This window comes from Phasianus colchicus, chromosome 6, assembly GCF_987193195.1.
Source record: "Phasianus colchicus chromosome 6, bPhaCol1.hap1.1, whole genome shotgun sequence".
NCBI lineage: Eukaryota > Metazoa > Chordata > Aves > Galliformes > Phasianidae > Phasianus > Phasianus colchicus.
Window position 1 is genome coordinate 5,665,652 of NC_143441.1, and position 19,343 is coordinate 5,684,994.

A 19,343-nucleotide genomic window follows, 5' to 3' on the forward strand; every position below is an offset into this window, starting at 1 on the left:
AAACAGAAACACCTCCCTTTCCTCTTCACATGGTGTTAGCCTGTGAACGCTTTCATGCTGCCTGAGGTACAATAAGGGTCAAATGACAGGGATAAACATCTATGAAACTGGGCCTCTGCCCCTCAGCTCTCCTCTCAAGATCACTACTCTCCAGAGATAGCAGAGATCCAAAGATCAAATCTGTCCTAATTTCTTATCCGGACACTCAACTGATCTCCAGCTATTCTTTGTGCACTGCCACGTGTGGCCTGACTTCACTTTCAGCCACACATTCAGTAGCTGGAGGAAGAAAACACTTAGGACAGCAAACCCAAATCGGCCCTCTCATCCTCAGAGTGAAAAAGCCACCACCAGGCCTCAAGGATCTCACAGAGCCTCCAACGGACCCAGCACAGCTACTCAGAGGACACCAGGCCCTCTACTCCCCACTGCTCTCCCTTGGGGATCAGGGCAGATGGGACATACCTCCTCCATGCTGCAGGGAGAGAGGTGAAGGACAGCAAAGGAGAACTCACACCACCTTTGAAATTCAACAGTTCGTTACTGATTGCATGTCCCTAGGCTGCCTGTGGGGCATTAGTATCCACTGTCCCCTCTCCACTACTGTTGGGCAACAGGCTGCCTCCACTTGCAGGCAGCCAGGTAGGGGACTCTCCTGGCATGATCCTGCAACTCATCAGTACTAACGGATTTGAGGCACAGGATGAAGAAGGGGCTGGAGTCTCCACAGGGCCTTTTGCCCAAGGGCCACAAATTCTCTCTGGCAAGCACAATGCAACAGATGAGCCCTTCCCTGAATAGGGTCCCTCAGTACTCCAAGTCCTTCCTTCTCCTTCAAAACTGGGGCAACTCTCAGACCATAGGCCCCAACTCCAAAAACTGTCGTTTTGGGGGTTGCCATGGAACACTGCTGATGTCACTGCCTCGCCCTCCAACTGCCGTACCAGCAGCAGAGGAGCAAGAGGCAGGAGGGCAAAAGGCTCCAAGTACAAATGGATTCTCCTCCCCAGAAAAAGAGAAGGCTGATGGGGAGGAGACAAAAAGAGGAGCCGATGCAAGTAGATGAAGAATCTACTGAGCCCATGGAGGTGGATGAGCCTCAATATGAAGAGCAGCCAATGGAGGTGGATTCACCTCCCGAAGACCAACTGCCAATGGAGGTGGATCCACCTCAATGCGGGCTCAAGAAACAGCGCCCGAGGAGCCTCAGGAACACCATAAGAAAACGGTGAGCGATAGCTTGAAAAGTGGTGCCAGACTGGGTTAAACAACAACTTATTTCATTTTGTATTCTTAAGAAAGCTTAGGCATTTTGTTTCTTCACAGAAAGGGAAATGAAATCCCAACTAACTGACTCGCTAGACTCAGCCAGATTGGTGGTAGAGGGGAAAATTCAGCTTGGGTTTTTTGCTCATCCTCTCTCCAATCAATTAAAACAGTTACCCAAATCCTCACCCAAATTCTTCTAAGTAATCCCAAATGTCTACATGCATTAGCACAGCCACTGCAAATTACATTTTTTCTACAATTTTTTTTTTAATTTTTTTCTAGTACAAATGGGTTCTGCTGTGGATAATCTGCTTACCAAACAAAAACTACTGCCATTTCATTACGTATTAAGTATGCCAACTCCTGTACATACCACTACACCTGTCTTGAAAAGGAGGTAATGGACTGTTTGTGTCACATCTGCAGCATGCATTAGGTTGTGATAGGGATTTTTGTGTTTGCTGTATCCAACCTCCAGAGCTTCCACAAAGGACACCAGGGCAGAAATGGGGATCTGAGAAAAGAAGCACACAATTAAAAATGAAAGAATCACCTGTAATAGCTAGCATTTGGAGGAAAGGCTCTGAAGAGCAGTTTGTACTGATTGTACTTCCCAAATAAATAACCTTAAACAAGTACTCCATACAGAGAGTGAATCAAGCTCACTTCCTCAAAATGGCTTTCCCATCCCTAATTACAAGATGGATGAATCACAAATGCACTTAAACATATGCGAGTCAGTCCACTATGAAATGCTGTCTGCAAAACACAAGCAGTGCCAGAAGTAACAGAGTGTAGTTGTTGTACTGTTTCTGGAGAAATATTTCTATTTAGGACACACGGGTCTGCTCATCCCCTCGGAATAATCTAGTATATATATCACTACTTTACTACTCATATTCTAGAGTTTGTAATGAAATGCATCATATAGCAAGGCTGAGATACTCTATGATGAGGAGCGTTGTTTATCATATTTTTGGTTTTTTACTGCCAAACCCAGACTTCCCATACTATGAGTTTGCCATGCTTTTTTGGCTCCCAGATTGTAACTGTATGCATATAAAACCACATTTGGGGGATTCCTAGGGAGCACGCTATGTAGGTGGTGGCAGCTGCACATGTATGCAACAAGCAGCAGGGATTCTCCAATGCTTTGCACAAATTAAAATACCCTAAACTTTCATATTTCTAGTTAGAGTTGCACAGCTATTTCCCTTTTGAGTATGTGTCATGGGACAATGCATTTCTAATCCGTTATCTTCAAACATTTCTCATCAGGCGCGAGAAGCTCCTGAAGAAATCCCGGAGTCGAAGAAAGTAGGAGTCCTGCCAGAGTAAGTGAAAATTGAATAATTGGGCGGGGAGAATGGGAAAACATCTCAGGGCAGTGCTTCAGTGATCCAAGTGTAACTCTGTTCACAGTTACAAAGGAACTGTTCAAATTAAAAGATATGAAGTACACCTTTTACTCTGCCTTAAGTAGTATTTGCATTTTGAAATCTGTAGCAAACCAAGCTTTCATTTTTGGCTTGCATGCTTGAGATTCCTAAGAATACTGGGAGAAAGACACTATCATACCCTCTGCATTTCATGAATAAGACTGTGTGGAACTTCACCAGCTTCATGCTGTCCTATTACAATTAAATGTCCTGCTTGAATAACATTTGGTCCTGGTTGCTGCAGAAAGATTCTCTTCCCCATTTAGGGGAAATGACAGTGACTGCAAAGTCTTCACATACACCTTCAAATACAGATAAAATCATTGCACTCTCAATAGAACAAAGCAGAATAAGAATGAAATACAAGAAAATGCAAGACGGAGAAGAGACCCATCTTGTAACTACTGACCTTGAAACGATTGATCAGATCATAACGTGTGAGAAGTTCATAGAAAATGAATTTCAGTGCATGATCTCCACTGGCATCGTTTAGTGCAAATACATCAAAGGACCACTTGTCTACATTCTGCAAGAATAAATAGAAAAGAATGTTAATCTAATCATCCATTTCACCATCACATTTCAATTTCTATCACTTCATATCTACAAATGGATGATGAGAGTGTACAGATTTCATTTACAAAATTCTCAACTTCGCTTCTTCACTTAACCAGTACTGGATCTAATTTACTCATCAGTACAGTATGACTCACAGTGAAGAAGTTTCTATTCAAAACTTAGGTTACTTGCTTATTCAAGTCATAGTGATTCACCAACTGAACAAGCAAAAGCTAAGTGCAAAATGAATCTTAGCTTGCCTTCATAAATGAAATATGGTTATGGGCACTCGCATACTGGCCTGTGGTCATATTTTCATCACCTGCTGCACAGTGAACCAGTGTAAAAATTATCTCGAGCTACCTTGCTCGACCCAAAGAGATCCTAGTTCCTTCTGACTACTGCAGCTTTAATTGCCCAAAGACAGCACGATCCTCTTTTTATAAGTACGCGTGTTTTTAATTTTTTTTTTTTTTTTTTTAAGATGAGTGAGTTAACTGCTGTTTTTCATAGTAATGCTACATTAAGTGCTACCAATAGTATAAAAATGACCTTTATAACATAGAAGTAAATATCTAACTGCAATTGAGAGGGTTACAGTTAGCTGTAAATGCTATACTAACACTGCAAGGTGCTCAGTCAAGAGACGGAAGAAGGCAAGTTTAATTCCCAGCTCATTAAGCTAAATTATAATGTATTAAATCTCTTGCAGAAAGTTGAATTCCATCTCAACTCTTATGGATGGCAGCAAGAGCTGACAGCACTCATGATGCACATCGATCTCCGAAGAGGATGCTCCCATAACACCGGAAAACTTTCTCTCCTACTCCTACACCCTTCTTGGACTGTTTTTATTTTGTCTCAGTTAGGAAGCAGTAGCATTTAGTACTTACATATCTATAATAATTATATAATTATATCTATAATATACAATAATAGAATTTAGTTTTATATAATTGTATTATAGTTTTTTGTACTATTTATATTTCTAATTATTTATATTTTAATTATTTATTCTTATTATATTATATTTATATTTTAATTATTTATATAATTGTATTATACGTTTTATAATTGTATTATAGTATTTAGTTTTATAAATGTATTATATGTTTCATATTTAAATTTGTATTTATTATATAATTAATTAAAATAGTAATTGACCTCTAGTTCCTATGAAGTTGAAAATAATGTCTCAATATACCCAAAGAGAAATTACTCTACAATAGTCTTTTCTTGTAGAAATAAAAGTTTGTGTTTCTTTACATATCTTTTTATTGCAATAATGTTGTGCTATTGTGGCAAATAAAATGAATTGAATTACAAAATGGCAGAATGTCTTTCTTTTGCACTACATAGTGGCAATAGCCAAGTAGACACTAAGTTTTACTGTAGAGTAGTTTAGATTTCACTGAGGGAAATACTCTTGACATTAATGACAGTAGCATTTTACTCTAAATAACAAGGGAGAAATGTCCACTTAAGGAAACGAGAGAGTATCACACTTTGCTTAGAGGCTTGCAGCACCAGCAATACTTAGAAAATTAGAGGATTTTATGATCCTATAAAAGCTTAGCACAGATGTGATGTCCATGTTGGAGAGAAACCGGAAGGTAAGCAGCACTTTACAGGCACCTCATGGGGGAGGACAAAAACTGTTGTCAGTAAAGAGAACAGGAGAAGCAAGGGATGGGGAAAGTTCATGGGCTACACATCTCTAGCTCACTGGCCCTGCAGCCTCAGATGAAATGTCAGAAAGTGCTCTAATGCTACCTATAGGCCCTGTGATGGAGCTACAGTCATTTTGGTCTTAAATTTGACCTTTGCTCCACTTCTTGGGCGAACCAACTGCAGTTCTTCCTAAATGTTTAATATATTTGTCTTTCATTCTGTTAACCTTAGAGCCTTGATTTGTTTTATCAGCCGGCTCATTTAGGGACAGCTGATTTTCTATTCAACATTACATCACTGATCGTGCTGGGGGCTCCAGCACAAGAAAGATGCAGTGCTATTGGAGCGGGACCAGAGGAGGGCCACTAAGATGATCAGAGGGCTGTAGCACTTCTCCTATGAGGATAGGTTGAGGGAATTTGGCTTGTTTAGCTTGCAGAAGTCTCCAGGGAGACCTCATTGTGGCCTTCCAGTACTTGAAGGGAGCATATAAATAGGAGGGGGGAACGGCTGTTTACAAGGGTGGACAGCAATAGGACAAGGGGGAATGGTTTTAAACTGAGACAGGGGAGGTTTAGGTTGGATATGAGGAGGAAGTTTTTCACCCAGAGGGTGGTGAAGCACTGGAACAGGTTGCCCAACGAGGCTGTGGATGCCCCATCCCTGCAGGCATTCAAGGCCAGGCTGGATGTGGCTCTGGGCAGCCTGGTCTGCTGGTTGGCGGCGCTGCACATAGCAGGGGGTTGAAACTAAATGATCTTTGGAGTCCTTTTCAGCCATTCAATCATTCTAGGATTCTACAATTCCTGGCCTGACAATTCCTTGCAGCCAAAGTCAAGCAGATGTTTATACTGCAGACACTAACAATAGAGACATTAGATCACTTTGTAAGCAACTACATTTTCTGTGTTCATTGCCTGCATATTAGTTAACCAAGAAAACAGTTCCATGACAGCATGGGCATCAGAAAAAGCTGAAAAAAAGAAATCATTCCTAAGCAGAAGAATATTTCTGCACTTTGTCTTGTTAATATTAAGTTCTGTCTCTAGCACTGCTGACCAGCAGATCGCATCTTCCTGTGTAAAGGAATACAACTGGTTGTTCTCACAGCTGTACAAACAGCATGTAGGGCCACTGCTCCATGTCTGATCACCCTTTTTTCAGCAGTAAGCCTTACATCACCACCCTCATGTCATGCAGAAAGGAAACACGCTACTGCAGTACAAAAATCAGTATCTGGTATCTATAGAAAGTGATGCTATGGAAGCCATTCAAAATTGCCAAACATCTCATTCGCTGAAAAAGTGACAGAGAAAATATGCCTTGGACTTGTACAGCTACCGCTCTAATTGCATATTTTCGATAAGCTGGAGCATTTCATTCTTTCATTAAAAACTATTTCATTTTCTCAAGACGATTCCACCGCTTTGGGTTACTCAGTGAAGGCATCCTGTTGATTGCCACAGCAAAAGAACGAACACATCATTCAAAAACAAAGTAGTTGTCACCCAGTGTCATCTCAATCTCTGCCATTCTCACTCTGAGGGGGAAGCGGATTATGGAAAGCCAGATAAGAGATGTGTGTACATTCCTACATCATCTTGCATGGTTTACTCCAAGCTGTCAGACAGCTGTAACTTTGGGTTTTCTTTTGTCTTTACTTGGCTGTACTGGACTAAAACAAACAAGAAAGGTACCTGATCCCGTTAAGAAGATGGGAGGGAGACATTTTAGACAAAGTCTCTTTTCCAAGACAGACCACTTCTTCTAAACAACTCATTCCTATTTAAGCTACATCCATTACCTACCACAAGAACATCCAGGCAGAGACTTGTTCTCAAAACACTTTTGAAAAAAAAAAAAAAAAAGGGATTATCTGACCTTGAGCAAAATTAGTCAGTTCCTTTGTTGATATTCAGGGGTCCTACTTCCTCTATCCCAGTCCATACTGCTTATGACCTTTAATATCTTACAAATACAGAAAGGGAAGAAGGATTCCCTGAGGCTTATGCCTACTGAGCATAGCTGACAGGTCTAGCATTGTTCTGTCACTTCTGAGGAACTCAGCAGAAGAGGTACCATCATAGGCATGTTCTTCCATGATCTGGCCAGAGGGTGTTGTTCTAAGAGAAGAAAGATATGAGATCCCACCTGCAGGATTACACGTGTAAATCTGTGGCTGGAAAAAGGGATGAATGAATGCTTCCATTTTGTAAATGAAGGTCATGTTGGATCATTCTTGTTGCACTCAGTGGACTTTGTGCAAATCCTCCCCATCTTTTGATAAATAAATGATACTATCCAAAATGAAAAGGATTCAGTACCCTGAGTATCTTTCCTGTGTAGACTAGAGCAGGAGGACTGTTTCACAATCTTTACATGTATAATGCCCCTGTATGCATTTTTTTACCACTGCATGCCATGCTTGAACCACATGTAAATTGTCTTCTGCACAGCAAAGCTGCTGCAGAGATAATTGGTGGCTAACCTGTATTTGTGGTACTGCCATAGGTATCCTGCCTTGCAATTTCCCCATGAATGAAATCTATTTTTTTTTTTCAGACTACTTGTGATCTCTCACTTTTCATCTGAAATCTCAAAAACTCTAAGAATATTATTCCACAGCTGATTGTCACCTTGAACAATGATAGAAAATCCTTTCTCTCAGAGCAAATGATACATTTCCTTCTCCATTTCTCTGCACCCACATTTCCATTCTTCCCTCTGCAAAGTCATGATTGATTTCAGCATGTTACTAACTCATCAGTTTCATAGCTGAACACTAGAACAGAGCTGGAAACTTTAAGGATACGACCATTTTCAAGTTCTGAACTCTATTTTTTATTTTACTCTAAGAATATTCCCACAGGCCAGTAAATTATGAACAGACCTGAGCCTGATTAAACATCTGAAAGAAGGAAAAGGAAAGTTCAAACACTTCCTTCCCCATGTAAAACATCACAGTGTTACCCTGATGCTTTGTACAGGCACCCCAGCTTTCTCCCACCATCACCTTTTCGTTAGGCTTACCTTTAGCACTCCAATTACAGCTGGTGGGTAGCTCAAACCAACCATATTGGACGTCCGCCTGTACATTCTACCAAGATAAAATAGATAAGGCAACATATAAATAAAATTAAACAACATAACAACAACGAAGAAATATGCTGTTATAGGAGATCCTGCAAAGACTAACAAACTCTAACTACAATGATTTTTCTTCCTTCTTCCTAGCTTGTGCACATGCTCTCTATATCACTTTCACAGTAGAGCTTTGCTCAAGGCCGTACAATTCCCAGTATCTCACACCTTGGTCCCCAGGCTGGATATTAGGAAGAATCTGTTAATTCATCAGAGGGAAAGGCTGCACTCAAATAAACAAGATGCTCCTCGTTTTCCACCACAGCAAAGCTCATTGCCCTTTCAGTTTCTGTAGTTCTTGCTTGTCCAGCACTCAAGCTCATTCTCAGTGTATTCCAGAAATCATCTGCAGTCTGCAAAGCATCAACTGCAGTCCAGTACCACTATTACTTCTTTTTTTTAAAAAAAAATAATATCAGTTCAAAATCTTTTAGGTGTTCTTTGTGTATGAAGAAGGACATAATCAACATCAGTAACCATACTAAAGAATGCACTGAACTATGCACTGGAATTTATATTTGCTTTCAGGCCATGCTGTTTTTAATAGGCTGCGTGAACTCTCAAATACTGACTGTCAAAACACCTTTCCACAGTTCATTCTTTTTTGCACTTCAGAAACACAGGACTTAAAAGAGATGATGGAAAGCTTTCCTCTCCCATCTGACAAGATCATGTGTGAAGACCTTCACTTCCCTTTCATGTCCTGCTCTCAAACACACACAAAAAAAATACATCATGCCTTTCTGGAGAACTGTCCCACTGCCTAAATCATAGAATTTCTCACCCCCTCCTGCCAGGACCCAGCACTTTTCTCTTCAGACAGTTCAGGCAAAGGCCCTCTGCCTTAACTTAGGAGAGCAACAACCCTCCTCTGGTGCCATTTCCATCTGAATGTTTCCTCTTTCATTTCAGTTATTCAAATCCACTGGGTTAAAGTTGCCTCTGACAGCCACCTTTCTGCCATACATTCATATCTCTCTCGAGCAAGTCCTTCACTGAGATTGAGGGTTAATTCACTAGTAGCTTGTCAAAACTGGGAGGAATCCTTCCCAGGGAAAAAGGACAGCTAATGCTGTCCCGTTAGCCTTATCATTATTGCAGCCACTCTTAGCACGCATGCAGCAATTTCTTGAGTTTTCAGCTATGCAGATTAAATAACAATAGTAATTTTAAAAAGTCAGCAATCAGTAAGTGGAAGGAGTCCCTGTGCATCTGTGTGGCCTGCGATCCACTGTGTGATACTCCTACCCTCCTATGCAGAGAACTGCTAGGCTGTCAGTGCAATTCTGACCAGCAGCACTCACAGTCCTGACTGAAGTTTTGCTGTAGACACCTGGCACTGGCTGGCTGAAGTCTGCTGGCTGCTTCCCACATACCAGCCCTCCTGCTAGCTCCAAGGAAACAACAGGGAAGAGTGTTTACTCGAGAGGAGAAGGTAGGAATGGAAATGAGTCCAAATTTAAATGACTAAAAGTTTTAGAGTTCAGAAAATGAAATTAGCTTTAGCAGAACGTTCTGATGCAAGTCATGACTGAAAAGGCTGAGAGAACTCAAAGGATTTCTGGACATCCCCTCTTGATCTCCAAGTTTTTCACATCAGTTTCGGTCTATACATGTGCTATATGATTCAGGTCAGTAATACCATGACACAAGATCTTCTCCATTAAAAAAAAAAAATAGACAACAGAAGTCAAAAGGCACAGCAGGGCCTGGATCGAACTGACTGAACTTTAAAATCTGAATTTTGACCTAGGACTACATGCAGAGGTGTGTATTCTCTGTCAAAATTATTTCACCTGTGCTATTACATCTGCATTATGCTAAAAATAGATCCACATGTGCTGCTTCAGATTGCACTCTAGTAGAAGCTGTTTGCCAACCCAGATCTTTGTAGAAACAACTTCAAAATCATATTAAAGTCCTCTTCACTCCATACTGCAGGTGCAATTGGCAGTGCATGAGCAGCTACTAGAACCAAGTCATCACATGTTCCTTTACCTTTCCACAAATATCCCAGCTTGTACTGCATGGACAATACTCCTGAATCGGGGCTTCTCCTCTGTCCTTTTGAGCATCATCCCCATTTGCCGTGTGAAGGTAGAAGCCAACCAGTCCCGGACCTCTGAGGGCACGGAGTCAGACTGGATGTCACTGAGCTCATCTTCTGTGTCCAGTAAACGCCTAGAAGAGCAAAGAAAACAAAGGGTAAAAAAAAACTGTGTAAGAGACCATTGGAACATCATTAACCAAAAAGAAACACACATCTATTTTAACAAAAGCCTAATGAAACTTCTTTCTGCAAGTCTGCAACAGATTTGTCCTCTTGTGTAGTTAAGTGCTAGATTGTGAAATTCACTACTAGGCTGACAAACAAGAAGCATCAGCCTTCTGAAGCACAGCTACATCATCATCCACTCGCATCTCGTCTTCAGCTCCTTACTATTCCTCACCTCTCAGCCAGAGAACACTGATTTCCCAGTAAGTATCACACATCCTATCCTTTCCTATTCTGACTCAGCACTGGGGTAACAGCACATAATGAAAGGGAAACTCTTCTGCAATTTCTTATCTGCCAATTACTACCACAAACTTGAGTAAAAAAAACCTCTGAATTTCAAAGACTTAGTAAAAGTGAATCGATTTAACTCTATTCAAAAGAAATAGAGGGGTATGAATTTTAAGCTTTCCACAGAAACTTTCACAGAAAGTAGAAAACAACTGTCATGAAAATCTTTCTCCAAGAGAATGGATGTTAAATTTGTTTTTTTTCCCATCTCCCCCTTGCCACATGAAACTCCAAGAAGTTTTTAGACCAAGAACTGAAGATCTGCTTTTCAAGAAATACAACGTTCTAACGATTAAAATCATATTTTCTGTGAATAAGAAATCATGACTACAGCTTTCCCAAGTGATGCGTGCATTACAATTCTGTGCAACTGGTGCTTGCTAGAAGACAAATATGGCCACCTGTAATTCACTCACCTAGTTTCATCAATGTATACTGACTCAAGGACCGTTGCAGCATATTCCAAGTTTTTCTTTAGGTCTACAACCGAAGCTTCCCCTCTCTCTAGCTGCTTTACCAAAGATCGCAACCTGGAAGAGGAAAATCAAGAAGTTAGCACAAAGAGAAATGGGTCTGAGAGTGAGAATGAGTTAAAAACTGGATCCAGCATGACACCTAGCGCACATGATTAGCGTATATAAGCTTTGGGATGCCCACAGAACTCTTTTAAAAATATCAGTCACCATGACATTAAACAAACACCACATTATGTTTAGGCTCAGGCAGGTCAGTGAGATGTGATAGTTCTCAATCGTACTGAAATATGTTAAAACAGAAATCACTTGGAATTTAACACAGGAGTTAAAAGAGGTGATTTCATTCCAGACAGAAGAAATCAAGGTAGTGACGAGCAGTACCTGTTGCTAAATTCAGGCACTGACGAAGGCTGTTTTACAGGCAAAGGTGTATTTCTGTGTTAAGAAATACTACTCCAGAAATACCATGCAAAGGTAAGGAAATACTATAAACTTATGCTACGAGGTCACTTTAGACTCTCCCATCTATTAAACAAATTCCACAGAAGGTCTTCTATGGAAGACTAAGGGGAAACAGACTTTCTAACAACGCAAGTCTGCACAGATGTCCTCTTAAAATGTCTGTTTTGATTTTTTTCCTGTAACAAAGATAATTAACATATTTGCACTTATTTTCCCCTCCTTCATTTTCTACTTTTTGTGCCAAATTAGAAAAAAAAAAAAGGAAGAAGAAGAAAGAGAAGAAAATATGGAAGAGTGAAATCCCAATTAAAGGAAAAAGAAAGGTGCAAACTCAGAATTAGAAAATTATCATTCTCTTAAAAGACCATGGGATAAAAACTTGACATATTAAACGCTATTTGTCAGTGTCTTCATCCTCATTAAACAGCAATTAAATAAATGTTGAAATACACATTCAGCTGTGCAGCACAAATGACAAGTTGTTTGTCCTGCTCACAATGCAGGAATGTACTGTAGCCATGTCACCTAAAATCTAGCTTCTATCTAGCATACTAGTTTTCCTCAACCTTTTCTATAGCCCCAGGAGAATGATAACCTCTTCCACAAACTAATTCACAGCTCGTGCCCTAAATCAACTCCCTGCTCTCACTTGATTTAGCACGTCTGGAGCCCAAATTGCTAGACGATTATATGAATGAAATTCTTCACACAATGTGTATTTCCTTGCTATTACACTGCTGCCATGGTATCAATGCTTTCAATTAAACTCAGTTTCCACTGGGCTGAGCTGAGAAGCACCCAGACTGCTCTTGTGCACTGCACCAGCAGCAACTTCCACCTAGATTTCCGTCTGCTCCCCATCCCTTAAACACTGAGGCTGCAGAGAAAAAAAACCATTTAAAAAAAACACTGATTATTTGTCTATCTTAGTCATAAACACCACTCCTACTGGCAGTAGCATCTTTAACACAGAACTACATATTTAAACACATGAAGAACCTTGAACAGGAGGGGTCCACCTACTCTGGGCAGATCAGCTCATCTGCTTGCTTGTTGTCAAGAAAGCAATAGTATTGTTCAATAATTCATTCATGATGACAGAATGGGGAGAAAACAACAGTAAGCAGTGGTTCAGAAGCTTTCTCCTTCTTTCATCCCATGTGTGAGGAATCTAGGGATGTGATCCCTTAACTTGTTATCAGAAACACTGCTTGTTCATGAGCCAAAGGAGTTAATGTGCAGGAAGAACATTATCTTGGGCTCCTCCTGACTTTCATTTCATTGATTGAACTACCACACAGCTCTGTGCCACAAGTCATTCAAAATTCATGCTCAACAGCAGCACAGTAACTGTTGCTTCACGGCACCAAACATCCATCACCAAAGAAGATTAGGTAGAGTACTGTGTGCATCAATCATCTGGCTGAAAACTGAAGCACAGTCGTTACAATAAAATCCTGTCAAACAATCGGCTGCTCTCAGGTGAAAAAAATTACGTTGTCTTTGCTTTGCCATCCATTATCTCTTTCTATTCACTGAGTCACAGCACCTGCTGCCCGTTACTTCTACCAAATAAAGGACCAGAGACAGATTATCTTCAATGCATTCCACGTATCTTAGTTTGGTTGAGATAGTCCTAAATCCAATCACAAAGTTAAGGCCAGGCTGTCTGAATGAAGGGGATCCAGGCAAATTTATTAGCTGGAAAATGCCATTTCATGGTGGCTGAAGTAATTCTGCAATTCAACCAAATTCGGGAAAACATTTTAACTTAAATAAAACCATTACAACAAACTTTCTACACATTTAATTTTTAGGAAATTATACTAAGGTGGTGGAACAGAGGGCAAGATTCTGATTTCCTCTCTTTATTCCATAGACTAGTCATGGCAGAAAGGGAGTTGGGTTCAGTTACATGTACCACTTACAAGAAAATGAGAAGTCTGTCAGTTTCCCAAAAGAAAAATGACAACATAATTATCACATTCAATGGAAGGAAACAAGTTCATTATTTGTGTCATTTTTATTGAAACTGACTGGAGAAGAGGAAGCTCAGAGTGAACCTATTGCTTTTTACAACTCCCTAAAAAGGGGGCTGTAGTGAGGTGGGGTCAGCCTGTCCTCCCAGGTAACCAGTAATAGGACAGAAGGTGACAGCCTTAACTGGCGCCAAGGGAGATCCAGGTTGAATCTTAAGAAACACTTCTGCTCAAAAGGAGTGGTCAAGCATTGGAACAGGCTGCCCAGGTAAGAGGTGGAATCACTGCCCCTGGAGGTGTTCAAGACACATGCAGATGTGGCACTGATGGTCATGGTTAGTGAGCATGGCGGGGATGCGTTGGCAGTTGGACTATGTGATCTCAGCGGTCATTTTCCAACCTCAATAATTCTACGATTTTGACCTATTTCATAAGAACCAAAGCATGTTTTGCTCTATTCTGTTTTTAAAAGTTCATTTTAGAATAATCAGAACCTATATTTTCATTCTTTTTCTTTTCCTTTCAATATCAGAACTAAAATTTCTACTGCGCCCAGTCCCATTGGAGTCCAGATAATTACTGTGAAAAAAGGAGACAACAGGTGTTAACCATCTCCAAAATTAAACTGTTTTAAGACTACTGCACACATCACGTGCGTCTCAGACTACAGTCACCAGCACCTACACAGAACATTGGTCGTACGATATCAGCTCCAAATCTAGTTGTTTAATTGTAATGATACAGCTAATGCCTTTCTAAATGAGATTAGCAAAGGCAGATATTTCCTCTACTCCAAGAATTCTCTGTGATATCCAAACCACAAATTCCCCCTGAACATGTGCCAAATACTATGGAAAAAGTTTGAGAACTCTGTACAGTTATTTCGCATTTTATTCCTTGGAATAATACTATCACTGCCCAAAGGAAAAGCCTAGCCTTGTACAAGGCTAAGCATTTTCAACTTCCTCTGAGCCCACAGACACCTCAGGCAGGTGTAAGCCTGAGAAAAAGATGCTATGCCATTTCCAGAAGACAGCTTCCCACACTGCCTTTCCAAGGGAAATATCTGCTTGCATTCACCATAAAAACCTCAGCCAGCACCTGCAAATAAGCCCACTGAACTCAACAGAGCAATATACTCGTGCAAAGCAAGCAGGATGGCTCTTCAGTGATGGTGAGAGGCCAAATCCTACGCCGTTCCACAGTCCTGTTGGCACACACGTAATGTTTCCCTAAAATATTCACTAGCACGTTTATGACTCAGGTAGACAGAAAATAAATGAAATTAATGAACTCGACTTAGTCCATGAAAGTTAAACAGCTCAAAGACCCCAACTCTAAATTCAAACTGAATAACAGGTAATAATTAATAATAATGGAGCTGTTTTCAGAGCATTCTTGAAACATAAAATTTCTGAGTAACCTCTCCAAGCATTCTCCTCTATTTCATTCAGAATAGTATCTGTGTACAAATAATTATCCTTAGCTAGAGAGCTTGTTCTTATTATGTTGATTTTTTTTTTTTTAAAGCATTATTTATCACTCCAGAGAATATAAACACCAGTGCAGCCTGGATACCAGTCAGCTCCCATTAACATGCAAAGTGCATGGACTGTCTGAATACTTGCAGCAGGTTCCTTCAACTAGCATAAGTCTGCAAAGCTGCATGGCTCATCTCCACTTCTATTTTCAAAGCTTTAAGACTGTGATTCGCTGCACATTTTCAACACACCTCAATCTTTTCTTCCTATACCACTCTTATACAAATTCTATCAAAACTTCTTCTCTTTCTCTTACTAAGGAAGACACAGCCAGCTAAAATGTGCTACTGGCTTCCTTCTGCACTAGCCTGAGAAAAAATGCGTCCTTCTTCCTTTCTTTCAAAGAGCACAAATAGAGAAAACTTCTCCAGAACACATGAAATCATTCCTCAGCTACAGTTCCACATAAATAAGACAGCTTGTTGTTCACAACAGTTCTGAGCTCTGTACTGACTTCTTCTGGGTGGCAAATTGCAGTTGCTCAAGTGAAGTGTAAGCCTCGAAAATAAAACACCCTGCATTGGTTTAAAGGAAACCCTTTAGGCTAACAGCACTAAAAGCAGAAAGGAGATCCCAAAAGGGGAACCCTAACTTCTAAGAAAGCCGTGAAGCATTCCAGGAAGGAGAATATCCCTTTTCAACTCTTTTGTAGTTAGAAAGCTTCAGGTTTTACTGATATACCCAGAACACGTGGAACAAGAATGCTTTGGAGACTACATCTTACTGAAGCTGACAAAAACTGGTATATGTAGTAACACAACACCAGCTCTCATGAAATGGTGGTTTCATATTCCAGGAGCTTTGGAATAAGTCTTTCAAACTTCCATCAGAAATTGTCACAAAGGAAAATTTTCACAAAGCTTCCTTAAGCACGTAATAAACAACTGCAGTGTCATTCTGGTAACGCACTCAGTGAGAGAACAGCTTGTGGGTCCCAGTAAACAGAAGGGATCCTTCTAACACATTCTGCAAGAAACTGTGTTTGATCTCTTCACCTCTTTTCTTGAGCAGTAGCTTTCTGCCACACAGTCATCTCCTTCACTTGCAAATGCCACCACATTTCAATGGAAGTGGGCATGCTTGAAAAAGGTCTTGCATTTGCATATGGAATAAGAATGCAAGTTGCTACATCCACATAAGAACCCATTACTAATGATGTTACTATTAATCTCAGAAACATGTATTTTTTCTCCAATATATTGTTAGCATTAACTTTAGAATGGGTCACTGCTTGCTGCCCTGTTCATCACAGAGGTTCACCAGAACATGAGATTGATTGAGGCCATTTGTAAGTTCCTATGGATGGAAAGAATGCTATCAAAATTAGACACTCATGTGGAGCACCTTCAGCTTCAGCAAATCCTTGTGGCTCTGACTCCAGGAGTGTGAATAAGAGGCACCTTCCGCTATCGGTCTGTGCTTATGCAGCTTTTCTTAGTCAAACTACCCTTGAAAAACAAAGAGAATTATTTCAAGAACATTTGTGATAACATTCTTTTGATACCCAGCTCAAATTCCTCTTAAAAAAAAAAAGAATAAATAAAATAACCAAGAAGCTTCAGAAATTAACAAGATAGTAATCAGAATTATTACCAAGTAGACCCATTTGCATAAATTCCAGCTTCAGCTTACGTACAGAAAAAGCCTAAGGGCTGCTACTACAAGCTGCAAAGACAAAGTCTGCTGAATTGAGAAACAAAACAAATGTATGGTACACATTTCTTCCCCTTTTCTGGCAAACTACCATCAGTAACAGTAGCAAATTCATGAATAAGATTGAGAAACAGATATTCACCATACAGTGAACCATGTTTCTATTCAAACACTAATGCACAGAAATAGGTGCACATCTATCTCACTCCAAAGGACAATCTCAAGAAATCTGATATTCTAGGGGTATGCCACAGTTAGGGAACCTGTGTTGACCAGCTAAGCAGGGATTACATAGCAGATCTGTCAGATGCTGCAGGACTCTATCCAACTAAGTGTAAAGAAACTACAGACTTACTGTACATGACATTTAATGTTGCCCAAAGGGAAAAGCACTGCATGTGGTACTTCTCATAATGCATCAGCCTCAGTCAGCTGGGTTGCCAAAAGCCTCCATGATGTGCACTGAGGACCCTCTGGTGCTCCATTCAAGTAGCAGGTTGGGGAAACAGATACAGAATGCTCAGGAAGTCATTGAGAGTCTCACCATGCTTTTTCACAACAGCAATCATGATTCATTCCATAGTCTGCCACGTCTCAGTCTAAGGTTCTGCATATATAGCAAGTATGAACTGCTGAAGAGTAGATCCAGACTAGAATGGCAGCTTTGGCAGGAATACTTAAAACACAACAGAAAATACACCAGATGGCAACCCACAGCCCAATGGGTTTGTATTAGACTGGATAGTTTTCTTTTTTTATTGCCTTTGTGCAGAAAAATTCAAGTGACAACTTCCAGAGGAGAAAAAATATGATTGCAAAGAAGAGCCACTAGAATACACAGCACATCTGTACTTCCCAAGTCACTGTATGGCCCTTCCTCTTGTGACCTGAAATATTCTTCTTTTTTAAATATTTAAATACAGTAAATAAAGTTGGAGCACTCAGAATCATGACAGGGCAACCGTGAAACCACAGGATGTCTGAATCTGTTGAAACGGAAATCCAAAGACAGCAAAGGAGGTTCTCTCAAAACCAACCCTTTCCAAATCAATGGGGCTGTTTCATAAAAATGACGTCAGTTATGAAATCTCAGACACAAATCTAGGGAATGATGGCAACAAATTTTGCATTTGTTTTTAAAAATGCAATTTTTTAAAAATTTGCATTTTTAAAAACAAGTATCCGAGAGGAGCCTTATAAATTCCTGTTTGATACAACTGAGCACACATTATCAGTTTACTGTTGACGCATCTAATGATGCATTCCCCTCAGTTTTACAGAGACTGAATCTTTTTCTTTGAAACCACAGTTATCACATTTCTCAATCCCTGAACAAGACTATTCTTCCAAATGATGCTAGCAGATTGCTGTGTGCAAATCTGAATGTCGGAGGTCCACACAAGCTCTCTATTTAATTCTCACTGCAGAAACCAGGGAGAGTTCAATAGATTAATACTGAAATATTTCATTGTCATCTTAATTGGCCCCCGTCTGTTATCATTAAAATATCTACAGGTGAAAGTCTGCAAGTTGTTCACACTTTCCAGTTCCTAAAACCAACTACGCTCCAGAGCAACTTTCAGAAACATGCAGTCAAGCAAGTGCAGAGCAGAGTGCATACAAAGTGTGAAGTTCAGGCAGGAGTATGCCCTGCCTTCAGAGGTGTCCAGTAAACAAAGGAAGAGGTTGTTCCCAGGCTGCTTCCTTTCAGATAACTCTCAGTAATCAGCACATCCTGAGATAAAGACTACATCTCACTTATACTCCACTAGCTATAGTTAGAGACAGGCACAGATCAATGGTACACTCCTATACGACCTCAAAGCTCTTACTTGGGACTGCTTTGGAAAACTTATCACAGAACCACAGCATTGCGTAAGCTGGAAGGGACCTTTAGAAGTCATCTAGTCCAACTCCCCTGCAATGAACAAGGACATCTACAGTAGATCAGGTCACTCAGAGCCCCACACAGCCTGACCCCAAATGCCTGCATATACAAGGCATCCACCACCTCTCAGGGCAACATGTTCCTGTGCTTCATTGCCCTCATCATAAAAGAACTTTTTTCTTATATCCAGTCTAAATCTCTCTTCTTTTACTGGAAAGCATTTCCTCTTGTCCTATCACAACAGACATCACTGAAGAGCCTGTCCCTTCTTTCTTACAGGCCCATTTTAGATATTCAAAGTCTGCTATCAGATCTCCCCAGAGCTTTTTATTCTCGAGGCTGAGCAGCCCCAGCCTCAGATCTCACAAGGGAGGTGTTCCATCCCTCGGATCATTTCTGTGGCCGCCCTCTGGACACACATCAACAGATCCATGTCTCTCCTGTACTGAGGACTCCACATCTGGATGCAGTACTCCAGGTGAGGCCTCACCAGCACAGAGCAGAGGGGCAGGATCACTTCTCTGAACCTTCTGGCCACTTCTTTTATTTTGCTTATTTTTCTTGCCTCATATTTTGCATTACTCCTCAAAATCATTCCCTCTCAATGGTTGCAATGTGACCATTTTATACTTCTACTAAACGTGTTCATTTTTCCTGCAATTAATTACCTTTATTTTGGAGGGATCCATTCCCAAAGTCA

General features: G+C 40.5%; 1 protein-coding gene and 1 long non-coding RNA gene across 13 annotated transcripts in view; one reads left to right on the forward strand and one right to left on the reverse strand.

Annotated features, from left to right (window-relative positions):
- The window catches only part of PDE1C (phosphodiesterase 1C), a 340,705-nt gene that overhangs the window by 63,082 nt on the left and 258,280 nt on the right, over positions 1 to 19,343 (reverse strand). For all 12 annotated transcript variants that reach the window (XM_090142260.1, XM_090142255.1, XM_090142264.1 and 9 more), the window contains 5 exons: positions 11,061 to 11,174; positions 10,077 to 10,259; positions 7,968 to 8,034; positions 3,118 to 3,234; positions 1,643 to 1,783 (listed from right to left, as the gene is read on the reverse strand). In XM_090142260.1, the coding sequence (XP_089998386.1) occupies positions 1,643 to 1,783; positions 3,118 to 3,234; positions 7,968 to 8,034; positions 10,077 to 10,259; positions 11,061 to 11,174 (622 nt within the window). The remainder of the gene's footprint in view (positions 1 to 1,642; positions 1,784 to 3,117; positions 3,235 to 7,967; positions 8,035 to 10,076; positions 10,260 to 11,060; positions 11,175 to 19,343) is intronic.
- LOC116238587 (uncharacterized) lies at positions 910 to 4,147 on the forward strand. Its single transcript, XR_004168970.2, has 3 exons — positions 910 to 1,228; positions 2,548 to 2,603; positions 3,979 to 4,147. It is a non-coding gene; the product is annotated as an uncharacterized LOC116238587 (long non-coding RNA).